Source organism: Staurois parvus, unplaced genomic scaffold, assembly GCF_062004578.1.
Source record: "Staurois parvus isolate SC_StPar_1 unplaced genomic scaffold, SC_StPar_1.0 ptg000071l, whole genome shotgun sequence".
In the NCBI taxonomy this organism is placed as follows: domain Eukaryota; kingdom Metazoa; phylum Chordata; class Amphibia; order Anura; family Ranidae; genus Staurois; species Staurois parvus.
This window is the reverse complement of record NW_028317867.1, coordinates 4,506,805-4,521,935: the sequence shown is the minus strand read 5'-3', so window position 1 is coordinate 4,521,935 and position 15,131 is coordinate 4,506,805. Positions and strand designations below refer to the sequence as shown.

Here is a 15,131-nt window from a genome sequence, read left to right as displayed (position 1 = left end):
AAGTTTTGCAAGGAGACCATACACACAGTGAACAGAACTACTGCCACCAGGGCGTATTTATGGCTTAGATGGAATTGAAGGACACATATCTGCATGTCCCGATAAGGGAGGAATCAGAGAAGTTTCTCAGGGTTGCGCTGGAAGGCGCAGGGGCAACAATTCTATTTCAGTTCAACGGAGGCAGCATGCAGGGGCGTGCATCTGTAATCCCAGCTCCTTTGGTGGCAGAGACTCTCAGACTGTTTGAGTCCAGGAGTTCTGGTCTCTCCTGAGCCATAGTGGTTGGCGCGTCTGCCTTGCGGTGTATGGGTTGTGGGTTCGGTCCCCGACCGTGGCGCCCCCTGCATGGAGTTTGAGTGTTCTCCCGCGCTTGCAGGGGTTTCCTCTGGGTACTCCCATTTTCATGCACTCCCCTCCGGTCTGTCATCGGCTCCAAGGATATTCACCAATGTCCGAGCAGAACCGCTACTTTTATTTGCAAATACAGAGAGGGGTGTGGAATCCCACGTACGGTGCACAAATTCCTTCCCAGAGTACTTGGGATGGCTAATCAATAGGGGGGGAATATCCCAGCTAATACCTCCCAGAAGGATCACGTATCTGAGGTATGCCCTGGATTCCAAGAATACCTGCTTATACCTAACGGGGGGGGGGGGAAAAAAAAAAAAAAAAAGCTCTCTGACTGCAGCAAGATACGAAGATCTTCCGGGGGATGGCGACCTGCACGGATGGGCAGCACAGTGGCTAAATGGTTAGCACTTCCGCCTGACAGTACTCGGGTCGTTGGTTCAAATCCCAGCCACAGCACCACCTGCCTGGAGTTTGCATGTTCTCCCTGTGACTGCGTGGGTTTCCTCCCACATTCCGAAGACATGCTGGTAGGTTAATTGGCCCTAGTATGCCAGTGCTGCAATGAGGTTAGTGGGGCGCATGACAGCTGCCATACCCGGAGTGCAATGGGCACAGTTTCACTCCAGAATACTGCAGGACCATGTCCTCTCCCACTGGGATGGCAGCCAAGCAGCCTTAGATTCCAGGATCCGCCTCACACGCAGGAGGAATTCGCTAAAGGGGGGGGGGGGGGGGGGGGGAGAACATCCACACCTTAGAGGCTGGGAGAAAATGGCTGCAGGTCAGCCCGGTAAGAATCACCACAGATGTGAGTATGTCTGAGTGGGGTGCTCACATGGAAGACCGCCTGGCCCAGGGCAGGTGGGACGCGGAAATCTCGGGCAGATCATCAAACTACAAGGAATTGTTGGCTTTCCAGGGTACGAGAGGGGAAGGAAGTTCAGATCTTATCCGACAACACAACGGTTGTCACGTACTTAAACAGATAGGGGGGGCACGAGGGCCCCGAGACTGATGGATCTGGCAGAAACCCTCCTGAGCTGGGCAGAGACAAACCTAGAGTCCATCACAGCAGCGCATCTGAAAGGATATCTCAAACAGTTGGCGGACCAAATGAGCCGGAGAGAGGTCACTCAGACAGAGTGGTGCCTCAGCCGTACAGCATTCAATCAAACCTGCGCCAGATGAGGCACTCCCTCCGCGGATCTCTTCACCAACAGCCAAAATACAAAACTGGGGAGGTACTGCAGCCTGCAGAAGGACCCCAGGAGTGCAGGGAGAGATGCATTAGCCCCGCATTGGGAGGGAGACCTTCTCTATGGGTTTCCTCCGTTCAGACTGGTGCCGGAAGTGATGCAGAAGATTCAGTCATCCCAAGCCAAAGTCATCCTGAGTGTACCGTTTTGGCCCAAAGGGCCATGGTTTGCCCAGCTGAAGGAATTAAGCTCAACGGACCCATGGATGATACCGCCCTCACACGATTTACGGGGGGCAAGGGGAGGTGCTACACCCTCACCCAGGAGAACTCTCCCTAGCAGCGTGGCTTCTGAGTGGGACAGGCTAGCCAGGAAAGGCCTGTCAGAGAAAGTGGTGGCCACCATCTTAGACAGAAGGAAGAAATCGACAAACACCGTATATGATTAACTTGGAAGAAGTTCTCCGCCTGGAAAGATAGGAATGGGTCGCCGGGGGCTCCCATCTTACTTACAGCATGGGAATTCCTCCAAGCCGGGGTAGATAAGAACCTGGCTGAAAATTCCCTTAAGGTGCAGGTAGCAGCACTATCAAACTTTCTGGAATTAGGATTGGCGGCAGACCCATTAGTAATCAGGTCCCTGAGAGCTATCTCTAGGCGCCGAGTCCTGCCCACGCCGAAGCACCCTACATGGGACCTGGGCACAGTTCTGAAGAGTTTTTTCAGCAAGAACCTTTTTGAGCCTTTGGAGGTGTGCTCCTTTAGACTTTTTGACTCCTAAAACCATCCTGCTTGTAGCAATTACGTCTGCTCGCAGAGTCAGCGAACTGCAAGATCTGTTGGTAATAGAACCATACTGCACTAGCCTGCGGGACAGAACCATCCTCCGCACGGATCCGGCGTTTCTACCTAAGGTTGCGTCACATTCTCATAAGTCACAGGAAATAATAATACCATCCCTGGAGGGAGACTACAGCAGAATTGATGATCCAAGGAAGGGGGACAGTGCCTCCAAAGGCACCATCACAAGATGGGTAAGAGAGGCCATTTCTGAAGGTTATAGAGCTGCGTCTGTCACCACCGGCCAGCCTAAAGGCGCATTCGACCAGGGCCACCGCAGCCACCTGGGCGGAAAAGGCGGGGGCCTCCCCTGGACAGATCTGCAATGCCGCAACATGGTCCAGTTTCGCCACCTTCGCTAGACACTCCAGATTTGACCTAATCGGCAGCAAGGACCAGGTGTTCGGCAGGAAGGTCCTACGAACAAAGGGCCCACCCTAGAGCATGTATTTCTATTCTACTCCTCTCAAGTGAGCTGTCCTAGAAGATGACTCGGGAAAACGCAGTTATTTACCTGTTAACTGTATTTCCAGGAATCTTCTAGGACAGCGTAACTCCCTCCCGATTGCTGTGTGATTATGTACTAGGGTTTCGTCATGCTTGAAATCGTCATTGTGTCTCTACTACCATTTTTATGCTTTCTCCTAGGCCTTCGGTCATATTCTTATACTGAGGGTCCCCTGGGAGAGAGGCTACTTATAGAGGAAAAAGGTGGAGCGGGTGTTTCCTGGGAGGAGCCTATCTCTCAAGTGAGCTGTCCTAGAAGATTCCTGGAAATACAGTTAACAGGTAAATAACTGCGTTTTCTTTTAGGAAATTGCTGCAATGGGCCTTTCACTTCCTTTTTTGTTTCAGATGTGATTTAGGCTTACTTGTCACATGCATGTGGAAATCACAATTGTGGAAGTGGAGCAGGGCTAAAACTGAATTCTGAGCATAAAGACTTGCATTTAAACGTATTCCGCAATGCCTTTGAAAAACTTAAATATTGCATTATAAATAGGAGGTGACATCATTATTATGCTGAGAGCAGGGCTGAGAGAGAGTCCCAGCAGGTCCTCTTTGGACAGGCTGCCTGCAGAAAACTAGAGCTGAAGTGCCGGAGCTGTTTTGTGCTGAATTACATATTTCTAGTAGAAATACACAAGATATCATGATTTATGGTTGAATGCACGTTCTTATATTTTAAAAAATGTTTAGTTCAGCTTTTAGATTGCCTGCTCTATGATGCTTTTCCTTGTTTTGATACGTGTTATTGTAGGTGTTCAGACAGCTTTTCCCAAGCTGGATTGAAAGAGATTCCTCCAAAGTTCAGCATCTGGACATCACAATTTTTGAGGCTTTGCAAAGTGAGAAAGTAAATGATAAAGATACTAAAATGATAAAAGACCATGATCGGATTCCCAGTGCCCTGCACCCTCCTGCGAGACAGCTGTGTGATGAGTACTTAGACAGAGACCAATATTGCCTGGCATATGTTTTACACACCTCTGGGACCACAGGCAAACCCAAAATAGTCAATGTACCTCACTGCTGCATTGTACCAAACATTCATCATCTTGGGTAAGTTATATTCAGTCTGTTACCTTCATCTGTTATTTTTTTTACCACTGTAAATCATGTAGACACCAGTATGTTAGCAACTAGTAAAGTGGGCTTAAATGTGTTTTTGATTGGATTTTCAGGCAGGCGTCGTTTCAACTCGTGACAGGGGGTCTTAAAAAAAAAGTGAAACTTAACCAAGGACAGATAGTACACATGTTGTGGGCCTGGCAAAAAATATACCCCAAATCACATTACCGCCGCAATTCATTCAAGTAAATGGGGCTGGCTACAACCACCCAGCAATCATGGTTTTTGGAGTTAAAATCTGAAATTGTATTTAAGGCTTTTCCATATCTCTTTGTGTTACTTGGACATGACTGTCTCTCTTATCCCTTTGGACTGGAAATCATCCCGCTTTTTTACAGTATAGGCACATGCCAGTTTTTGGAGAACTGCAGATATGCCTAACTTCTCTTACACCCCATCCATAAGGTTAACCCCAGTTTCTACTTAAAGTGGTTGTAAAGGCTCAAGGCTTTTTACCTTTGTGCATTCTCAGCATGAAGGTAAAAAACCTGTGCACAGCAGCCATCCCCAATACTTACCTGAGCCCCATCTTGATGCAGCGATGTACACAAGAGCAGCGGCTCTCCAGGGTCTCTCCTTCCTTATTGGCTGGGACAGCAGTGGGAGCCATTGGCTCCCACTACCGATAATCACAGTCCGTGAGCCAATGATGAGAGAGCGGGGGGCGGAGCTGAGCCGCTCTCTGTGTGTGAATGGACAGAAAGAGCAGCGGAATAAGCCTTTAATATCACTTTAAGAGTCTTCCAAGCCATTCATTCTGAGGAAGCCAGGGAAGCCCTCTCAGACCTAACACTCATGCTTGCATGTATAGAGATCCTGTCATTATGAAGAGCACACTGTCTGCATGGATTTTGCAGGTTCTCCCTGTGCTTGCATGGGCTTTCTCCCAAACTCCAAAGACATGCCGGTAGACTAATTGGCTCCTGGCCCTAGTATGTGTGTGTATGTATGTATGTATGCATGTATGTGAGATCTTAGATTATAAACTTCTTGAGGGCAAGGATTGGTGGGAATTGAAAGCACTGCATAAAATTGTCAACATCATATACAGTGGGATCTCTAGGGTTGGTGTCACCTGGTGTGACATTCGGTGAAGTCCCCCCCCCCCTTCCCCAGTTACATTTGGTGTGCGTCTCCCCTCCCTCTCCTCACCTACGTGGTTTGGCTCTTGATGTCCTCCTGGGTTTTCTCCATCTCAACTCTGCCGCTCTTCTCACACACGGAACCAGAAGATGGACTCTGCCCACCACTTCTACTTCACTCTGCACACCCTGTCAGTATCACCATAGAAACCGCCGGGAGGGTAAATGATGTGGTCCATGTCACTCCTCTGACGGGTGTCACCCCAGTGCAGTCCGCACCTCCCTAACCCCCATAGCAACGCCACTAATTAAATAACGACCTGTAATCAATGAAAGCAGCCTCAAAAAAAAGCAAGCTAATATTAAGTGGAACTAAACCCCCCTATTGTTTTCAGCCAAGGAAGCTGCCTTCTTATCTTCTGTTTGATCTTCAACTGCCATGGTGCTGTGATAGGTATGACGTGATAGGTATGACGCCAAGCATTTGATGCTTTGACAGTTTGGTTGAGAGCACATGCAAATGTGACAGTTACACAGTTACATTCCTGGCACATGCCTGGAATGTAACTGTTTATTGAACCTGTTATATCGATGGGTTTAATTCTGCTTTAATATATTGGTGAGGTGTGATATGCAGAGAAGTGTCCTCAAACATAGGAGCCAATAGTCACATTTTTTGGCAGTTAGTCATTGGGACACCAAAAATAACTTCACAGAAGGGGCTGCGGTATTTTTTTTTTCTTTTTTGTAGTTATTTTAAATGACTGTTTTGCATACAAATGCTGCTTTTTTGAGGGTTTTCATTCAGTTTATATGAACTGTGTCGACAGATCTTTATAATGATGTTTTAGTAATGCTGTTGTATTTAATATTAAAGAACTTTAGAGTCGTGATCATGTTTCTGAGTGATTTTTTAGCACATCTGAAATCTGAGTATGTGGGCTGGTTTCATAGCAACCAAAGGAAATTTTTTATTTCCTTGCCATGTTTTCTGTGGTGCTGTCAATACAGAAGCAGTGAAATGCCTCACATTGCCTCTATTATCAATCCTATTACATAACTTTGAAAGACGTAGAGCAGGGTTCCTGGCACATACTGTAAGTATACAGATGAAATCCATTTATGCAGTTTATTCTAACTGCAGAATGTTTGTATTATTTTCTTGTCATTTACACCTTCCTGACATACTGCTTAGCTAGACAAGTTACACTAAAACCCTAGGTATTATATTTGTCAAAGCTGCAGATTTAAAAATAGTGAAAATTACGTTTGAAATTACCTTAACATGTTGAAACTTGTTTTTAGTGTACCTATACTTTAAAAATACATTTAGCGTGACTCTGACACTACCAAATTTACAAAGCTCCAATGGAACTTTTCAGGCAATTAATATTGAGAACATATTAATAAAAATGTAATCTCTTTATTTGTACACCATGAATTATACAGTATACACACTTAAAATCATATAATGGCTGACAAAGTATTACATCCTGGTGATGTACAAACGTACATCACAGCACTACCCAATGTAAACCCAGTAAAGGGCCACATGACCATTTTTGTGTCGTATTGTATATTACCAGATAGCACTATCTCCCTGACTATGGGACCATGTGTATAGTCAAGCCTCTTACCTCAAACATACTAGTAATGGTTTTGGGTCGTCTTATATTGATACTTTCCTCAATTTTGTTAGTGATTCACACTGTTGCAGTTGCTTTGGGCTCTGCACATGCAGCGATTCCTGGTAGATGGGGAATAAGGTACCTGGATCTTTAGCTGATTTATATGTCATTGCATCAGACATATAAGTGGATACTGGTACTATGCTGACCTTGACGTGGTTGCACATTGCAAATATATTATCATATCTTATAGTTTTGTTGCAGGGTTGCATACACTTACCTCTGAGGAAGATAACATTCAAAACACATGGGATTATCCCGGCTGTGGTGACAAATATTGGAACACAATTGTAATTTGGTACCTTACAGGGTTTTTTTTGGGGTATTGCTGTGATGTAAGATGGTAATACTTTTTCAGCCTTGATATGATTTTAAGTGTGTGTATATTTTATGCTGTACTAATAAAGAGATTATGTTATTTATAAAGCATAGGCAGTTGTAGTTTCTTGAAAAGTCCCATTGGAGCTTGGTATATTTGGTAGATAGTGTATGTTCGCTACAAATGGCCTTTGCTGCCATCTCTTGTTTCCAGTGATTTGATACTAATATTAAATCATGAAAGTCCACCTTGTAAAGAAAATGGTAAATACTTGCCCATCCTGTTGTCATCAAACACCTCTGTAATGAAGACGGCTTGCCACCCAAAGATCCTTTTGGAAACTGACACTTCTGGGAGTATCAATCTTCCGGTACCCTGTTGCTCTCAATCCCTTCTTCTGGCCCACTCTACATCACTGCTGTGTCTTGTGGGTGTAGAACCTGGAGATTTGACACTTCCAGACCTGTCTGTTTCTGGAGATTCTTCAGGTGACAAGCTTTCTTAATTAGATCTGTGTTCAGAGGCATGGGAAGCAGCAAGTAGAGATTTTTTAATAGTTTTTTTTTTTTAATTCAATTTCAGAAATCATTTACATAAAGGTGATTTTATATTTGTTTGGGACTCCACTCTAATAATCTTGATTTGAGTTTTTTTTTTTTTTTTTATTTTAGATCCATCTTTGGTATGTCACCAGATGACCTTGTGTTCCTTGCCTCTCCTCTGACCTTTGACCCTTCTGTTATCGAAATGTTTCTAGCTTTGTCCTCTGGAGCCTGCCTACTAATTGTGCCAGAGCATCTTAAAATGATGCCCAGAAAATTGTTCCATGTATTGTTCCAGCAGCATAGAGTTACAGTGCTCCAGGTAAGGTACACAGCCTCCTAAAGGTAGATGACAAGAAAAAAGGCCATTTAACCTTGCGACAGAGCCCTTATCTATTCTAAATTCATTTTTGATTTACTGAAAGCAATTTTAGATAATTCAACCAAATTGTGTAAAAGAAGTGTACAATAAATTCACCATTGCAGCTTTGTGGCTCCTGCATCTGTATATACGTTTGCGCTGGCATACCTGTTAAAGCTTTAAGGCAACTACCTTGGTTTGAATCCTAGAGAATAAACCCAGTGAACTATTACACTGTGGAGTGCCCACTGAAATGACGGTGTGTAATGATGGACTTTAATTTGAATAAAGAAATTGTAATTCTGTAATAAGCGATAGGTGCTTATTACAGAACCCCCCCCCCCTTCCTCAGCAGCTGTCACCTTTGAATTTTGAGATCTGCAAATTATTGAACTACAAATCCAGTCTGTCTCTACAGCAGACAGACTTGTGATTATCACTGAAACCCGAGTGGAAGAGCAAGAATCTGTAGAAGTCCATCATTGCATTCATGATCCAATGCTTTGAAACCTTCATTTGCAAAAAAAAAATAAAAAATTGCACTTTTTTTTTCTGCAAATGTGCATTTTTTTGCAGAATGGGAACTTAGCCTTTAACTTCCTGATCTTTATATAATAGTCCTGCATAGAACTTATTCATTGTTAAATGTATATCTAGGAAAATGATACATGCTTATAAGATATTTTGTAGAGAGGTGGTCGTTGCACACAGTAACAAGGATGAAGCCAGATGTAATGGACCCTGCTCCCCTCCCCACCCATGTAGTGTGCCTTCCTGTCCCCATGTATTGTGCTCTACTAACCCCAGGATGCCACCCTGACGCCCCCTGTACCCTGTTTATCTCAAGTTTGACCCAGAACTGAGTATCTGTGCAGAAAAAGCAAGTGCAAATTTCATATTAGCTAGGTACATTTTAATAATAATGAGATTATTTAATACTATTACTTGAAATAATGTTATATCAACAGCTCGCTGATCACACCAATGTTCTATGAGCTGTAGATGTAAAGATTATTTAAGGGGTTTCCCTGAGATCACAAATGTTTTTTGCCAAGGGTTCCTCAAAGGTAAAAATGTTGAGAAACCCTGATAGAAAGTATACAAAAAATAATCTGTAATTAGGTGCATGGAATTTATCAAAAGAGATAACATTCAATAGGGTAGTTTATTCAGTGTGAAGTTTCAGCAGACCCCAGCCTGCCCTTCTCATAACAAACTCCCTAATGACAAGACAAGCTTAAACCTCCAAAAAGTTCCTTCCATCATCACCCCCAGTTATGGCATCATACAGTATGTGCCATAATATACGTACAAGTGCAAAGAAAACAAAATACAGCAAAACTCAGATGAAAGCAAAAGTACGTACATACCAAAGGTAAATTCTGCATGCACATTGGGCCAGGCTGTAGACATTCCTATCTTATTCTTGAAAAAGCACTAAGCAAGCTTTAAAATATGCCCTCGCTGACCTGTGTAGCTGCAGGCACTCAGATTTTATAGTAGAAGCACTTAAAGTGGTTCTAAAGCTAAAACAATTTTCAGCCTAATGCATTCCCTGTATTAAGGTAAAATGTTAGGCCACTTGCTGTGTCCCATCCCCCCTCCTAAACACTTACCTGATCCCTGTATCGATCCAGCGCTATGCCCATCTATAGGTTTTACTCTGTCTTTCTGTTCTTATGGTTTGTGCAGCAGTGGGAGCCATTGGTTCCTGCTGCTGTCAGTCAAATCCTTTGTGCAGAAAGTGGGGAGCGGGACTGAACCACCAGGCTGTGTGTGTCTATAGACACACACAACTCAGCTTGGGAGCGTGCCCGCATGTCTGCCCCCATAGCAAGCGGCTTGCTGTGGGGGCAGACAGAAGAGGATGAGCAGAGAGCCCTGGGGGGGGGGGACCTCAGAAGAGAAGGAATATGGCCACTCTGTGCAATACTATCACACAGAACAGGTAAGTATAACATGTTTATTATTTTAATATTAAAAAATTACATTTAGAAACACTTTAAGTAATTTAATTAGGCTTTCCCCGCAGTACAGCTTCCTCTCTTCCCTCTCCTAGAGATCTGGCTTTGTTTCCATTAGGATGCTAAATCACTGCTTGGAAAGGGGTACAAAAGCCCTAAGAGAATGATCTGAATTACTTCAGTGCTTCTGCTGGTATTTTTATAGGTTAATTGCTTCAGAGTGTCTGTAGCTAGAGAGATGAGTGAGAACATAAAAGTTCATTACTGCTTGGTAAAACATACTGTATATATTTGAATGTCCATAGCCTAGCCACTTCAAAGGCTTTTGTGAGTGAATAAATGCAGTGCGCTGTCAGGCACATTCAGTCTACATCAAAATCATTTTAAACCGGTTTTGCATTTGTTCCCACTAGCACAAAAAGACTCACATCTGCAAATGTGACTCAGGTTGCAATGACTTTCAGATTTCCAAAGATATTTAATCTATGTTTTAATTGAATTTATTTATATTTAGGCTATATATGCTAGAGAACAATAGTAACAAATAGGCTTTGCTCATTGAATGCTGCAAATAGACTTCCATATTTATATAACAATATCACTAAATGAACAGAGTAAAGAAGGTGGGTTCACAAGAAAACTAAACCTGACAGAAAAAAATATGACATGACTCCTAAGAAAAAAAATAGTAAAAGCTAATTTCTTTTTACCCACAAAGCAAGTGTGCATTTATTATTATTATTTTTTTTAAGGTGAACTTATCCTTTAATGGAGTGTAAATATACTAGTAAACGGAAATTCTTTTTGATCTTCACATTTTAAACCTTTCTGAAACTGGTTTTATTTAAGGAGTAATTTTGGCTAGGCTTTGGACATTCAAATATTTTCTTATTCTCACCAAGCAGTAAATGATCTTTCAGACAAGCTCTCACTGCGGTACTGTGAAACCATTCATCCTCAAACTTTGAAGCAGAAGCGGGGAGGTCCGTCTTCAAGTCAGCTCAGCTTCCCCTGCTCCCCCTGCCAGCAGTGATTAGATTGAACAATATCAGTACTTCTTTTGTGAACTTTGAGGATAAATTACCTTCAGTACTTGCAGCAACAACGTGGAATTATTTAAAACCTAATTTTCTACTTGTTAAAATGTACGTCACGCCAAAAATGTTTTTTCCATTTTTTTGGATAGTGTTGGGAAGCATTGGCATTATTTTTTTTTTTACTGCTATCTAGGGCTCTGTTGGAGAAATCTACCCTTACTTCCTGTCTGCTGACAACAGGTGGTTTTAGGAATATGGAAATACTTGATTGTCCAAAGCCTAGCATAACCTAAATAAACAGGTTGCTTGTTGGGATACATTCATAAAGCATAATATAAGGGCTAAACTACTTATATTCCTGTAGAAAATGTTTCCAGCCTTCTTCCTGTACTTGTTTCATGACAAACAGGCATTTGGTTTCATGAAATCACATGATAGTTCTTCCTGTACTTGTTTCAAACAAACAGGCATTCGGTTTCATGAAATCACATGATAGTCTGAATTCTGAGCATCCTTTTCAACAAATATCATGTAATCTGAATTTGCAGTCATGTGATCATCCAATGAGGGGGCCTGGAGTGGTTTTTCACTGTAAATTGACATGGCCCAGGAAGATTAATATACCCTTAATATTTAAGGAATGGATCACAATAGGATTATAGTTAACTGCTTATGTTCCTTTTCAGGTGACACCAACCTTATTGAGAAGATTTAGCTGTGACTCCATTCAGCCCTCAGTGCTGTCCAAAGAAACATCTCTCAGAGTGTTAGCTCTTGGAGGGGAGCAGTTCCCACCTGTCAGTGTCCTGAGACGTTGGATGGAACCTGGCAATAGGACACGTCTCTTCAACCTTTATGGCATAACAGAAGTGTCTAGCTGGGCCACATGCTATGAAGTTCCAAAATCCCTTCTTAATTCTCATGCACAGTATGTGAAATGTGTTTTTTTTTTTTTTGAAGTAATATACAATGTACTTTTTGAAACAGTAATTGGGCTGTAATGATTGTAAGGGTCATTCGACCCTAAACAGAAGCAGAACTAAAATCACAGAAATACCTCCTTGTTCCAGCGTGAAGCTTTTAAATATCTCACTGCTGTCACCTTCTCCGTGGCTACTGCAGGTTTTTGGCCTCTTGATTGGCTGGTCGGGGAATGATGTCATTCCACACATGTGCATGGGAGTCGTTATGATGTCATCCCATGTATGTGCATGGGAAACACATCATGTCTCTTCTGTAATAAAGAGCTGACTGCTCACAGCTTTTTTATTAGTTAAGTTTAGTTACACTTTATGTGGCTTATGCACACGGACACCTTTGGGAAAACAAATTGAAGGTGTATATCTGACCCTGGGATATACAGCTGGGCACAGCCACCCATAGTAAAAAATGGCTGTATGCAGCTGTAGGTAGGTTTACACCACTATTATTTATTTCAGGTACTTATATAGCGCTGTCAATTTTACACAGCAATTTACATATATATATATTGAACATTCACATCAGTCCCTAACCCTCAAGGGGTGTACAATCTAAGGTCCCTAACTCACATTCATACATACACATAATAGGGCCAATTTAGGCAGGATCCAATTAACCTACCAGCATGTCTTTGGAGTGTGGTAGGAAACTGGAGTACCTGGAGGAAACCCACGCAGGCACAGGGAGAACATGCAAATTCCAGGCAGGTGGTGCCGTGGTTGGGATTTGAACCAACGACCCTAGTACTGCCAGGCGGAAGTGCTAACCATTTAGCCACTGTGCTGCACAACTTTCGTAAACCCACGCATACATAGGGGTTTACAGCCTTGAACGGTCTGCATCAAGGGAAGTACAGCTTCATGCAAGTAGTGATAAACCCCTCTTCAGTTAAGTACAGCCATTCATTCTAAAAATGTTAAGATATCTTGCGAGCCAAAGTCAGAAAACCACCCTAACACACAAGACTGGACAAAATATGTCCTTAATATAATAGGATCGCAAACACCTAACACATACTACCACTGTGTATAATTAATATAATCCTATTGTGTTGCGCTCCTTAAAAATACATATGATCACTTATCCATGCCCAAAACATATGACCATATAAAAACAAAAAATGTATGTTTTTTCACTTGTTTTTATATGGTCATATGTTTTGGGCATGGATAAGTGATCATATGTATTTTTAAGGAGCGCAACACAATAGGATTATACAGCCATTCATTACTATGGAAGGCTGTACACAGCAGCTGTGCATCCTTGGCATTGAAATACGCATGCAGTTTATCTTGTGCAGCCAAAAGCATCCCGTGTCATAAAGTGTCATACTCATTCAGTCACTATAGGGTTCGTTTTCTGTATTCTGCAAAAAAACTGGTTGATCCTTCTGTTCACTGTTCCTCCCTCCTTGTCTGTGTCACCACAGCAATTCTGAAATTGTGTAGATTGCCACATTTGTTGAGCATGCCCCGGTTTCAGTTACCTTCTAAGCTGTTAATTTCCACCTTTTTCTTATCTGAGCATCCCATGTGACTATAGAGGGACACATACAGTAGTAAATGACAGTCCACACTCCCTCCTCATCCTCCATGCCCACTAAACATCTAAACACATTAGGGGTGGGATATTACATGTTGATCGATGGAGGCATCACATCCCTGTAATTCTAAGCACATCCAAACAAGAGACACAGGTTGGAGGGCATGGAGCAAGCTGCGATTGGCAGAACCTCCCACACCATGTTTTTGCACAAAAATAATAAAGATTTGAGTTCAAGTGCATATATGATTTTAAAACATTTATTTAATTTTGGGTGTATATGATGTATGTATAGCAGACAGGCTGGGATAGAGCTGAGTCATATGACATTTGTATAGTGATTCTGAAAAAAAGTACTTAATTTTTTATTTTTTTTTTAATAAATACAGTGCCATCATCTGTATACATAAATAGAAGGGATAATGTAAATTAAACAGTGCGTCTAGTATCACTTTAAAAGAGAAGTTTGAGAATAAAAATAAACATACATACTCTTAGATTGTAAGCTCCAAGGAGCTATCCCTCTTGTATTGAACTGTATTGTTGCTGTATTGTCTCCCGTTATATTGTAAAGCGCTGAGCAAACTGTTGGCGCTATATAAATCCTGTATAGTAATAATAATAATACTCATCAGTCTAATGCTGCATCTGTCCCCAGTTGACTCTAAGACTGAGAATCAAGTGAACAAAGATTGCTGAGTGCTCAAATCATGGTCTTCAGTAAACAGAGAGCGAGTGACTTTCAGTCACCGGCTTTTTGCTCTGCCCCTCCAGCGCTTGCTGGACCACTGGGAATGTGGGTGCATCCCCACTTTAAAGTCAGGATCTCTCCAGTGATGGCAGCTGACAGTGGGCTTCAGCCTGCTGTCGGCTGCAAACAGGTCACTGAAGTGCAGAGCAAAGTGCACTCCTGTGATCTATAGTAGAAGTAGGGCCAAAAGAGCTTCGACTCTACTTCTCCTTTAAGGGAATCTGTCACATCTTAATCTATCATTTCAAAGCCTCAAATGGAAGCAGCTATTCTCTGCATATTGGTTTCAGTAACTTCATTGTTCCAAAACTAGTATGCAGCCCAAAAAACAAAGCATGGCAGTTTCCAAGCAAGTCAAATACAATGCAATTCAGATGTTCAGTTCTATTTTATAGTCTGACCAGGTTCAGTTGGGGAATAGCAGTCCCAATATAGAGACTAATGAATATTAATATCTGACATTTCTGTTATTTTTATACATGAATTTGTAGATAACTATTTAAAAATTGGATGCCCAGTGAGTATTTATTTTTCTCTGTTAACATGATATAAAGCAGAACTTTAGCTTAAAAATAATTAAAAGAAAAAAAGGTTAAAAGGTTTGTAAATATGCAAGCAGGGTTTTTTTTTCTGGAAATAGGATTAAAGTGTAATTAAACCTTTTTTTTTTTCTAAATTTTGGATGGAGTGGAGAGGGAGTAGACCACCTATCAAGTTATAGTGCTGTCATTGCCTCTGTTAGGGATTCACCCTCTGTTCTGTTTACTGTTTTATCTTTGAAAGTGAAATTATAAGAAAATCACAAAGTTTGAGTTGAAATCAGAAAAATAATAGAGAGGAAATCTT

General features: G+C 42.1%; 1 protein-coding gene across 2 annotated transcripts in view; it reads left to right on the top strand.

The window, feature by feature from the left end:
• AASDH (aminoadipate-semialdehyde dehydrogenase) overlaps window positions 1-15,131 on the top strand; it is a 55,498-nt gene that overhangs the window by 14,915 nt on the left and 25,452 nt on the right. For both annotated transcript variants that reach the window (XM_089669280.1, XM_089669281.1), the window contains exons 4-6: window positions 3,648-3,949; window positions 7,779-7,971; window positions 11,698-11,939. In XM_089669280.1, coding sequence (XP_089525406.1) covers window positions 3,648-3,949; window positions 7,779-7,971; window positions 11,698-11,939 — 737 coding nt within the window. The remainder of the gene's footprint in view (window positions 1-3,647; window positions 3,950-7,778; window positions 7,972-11,697; window positions 11,940-15,131) is intronic.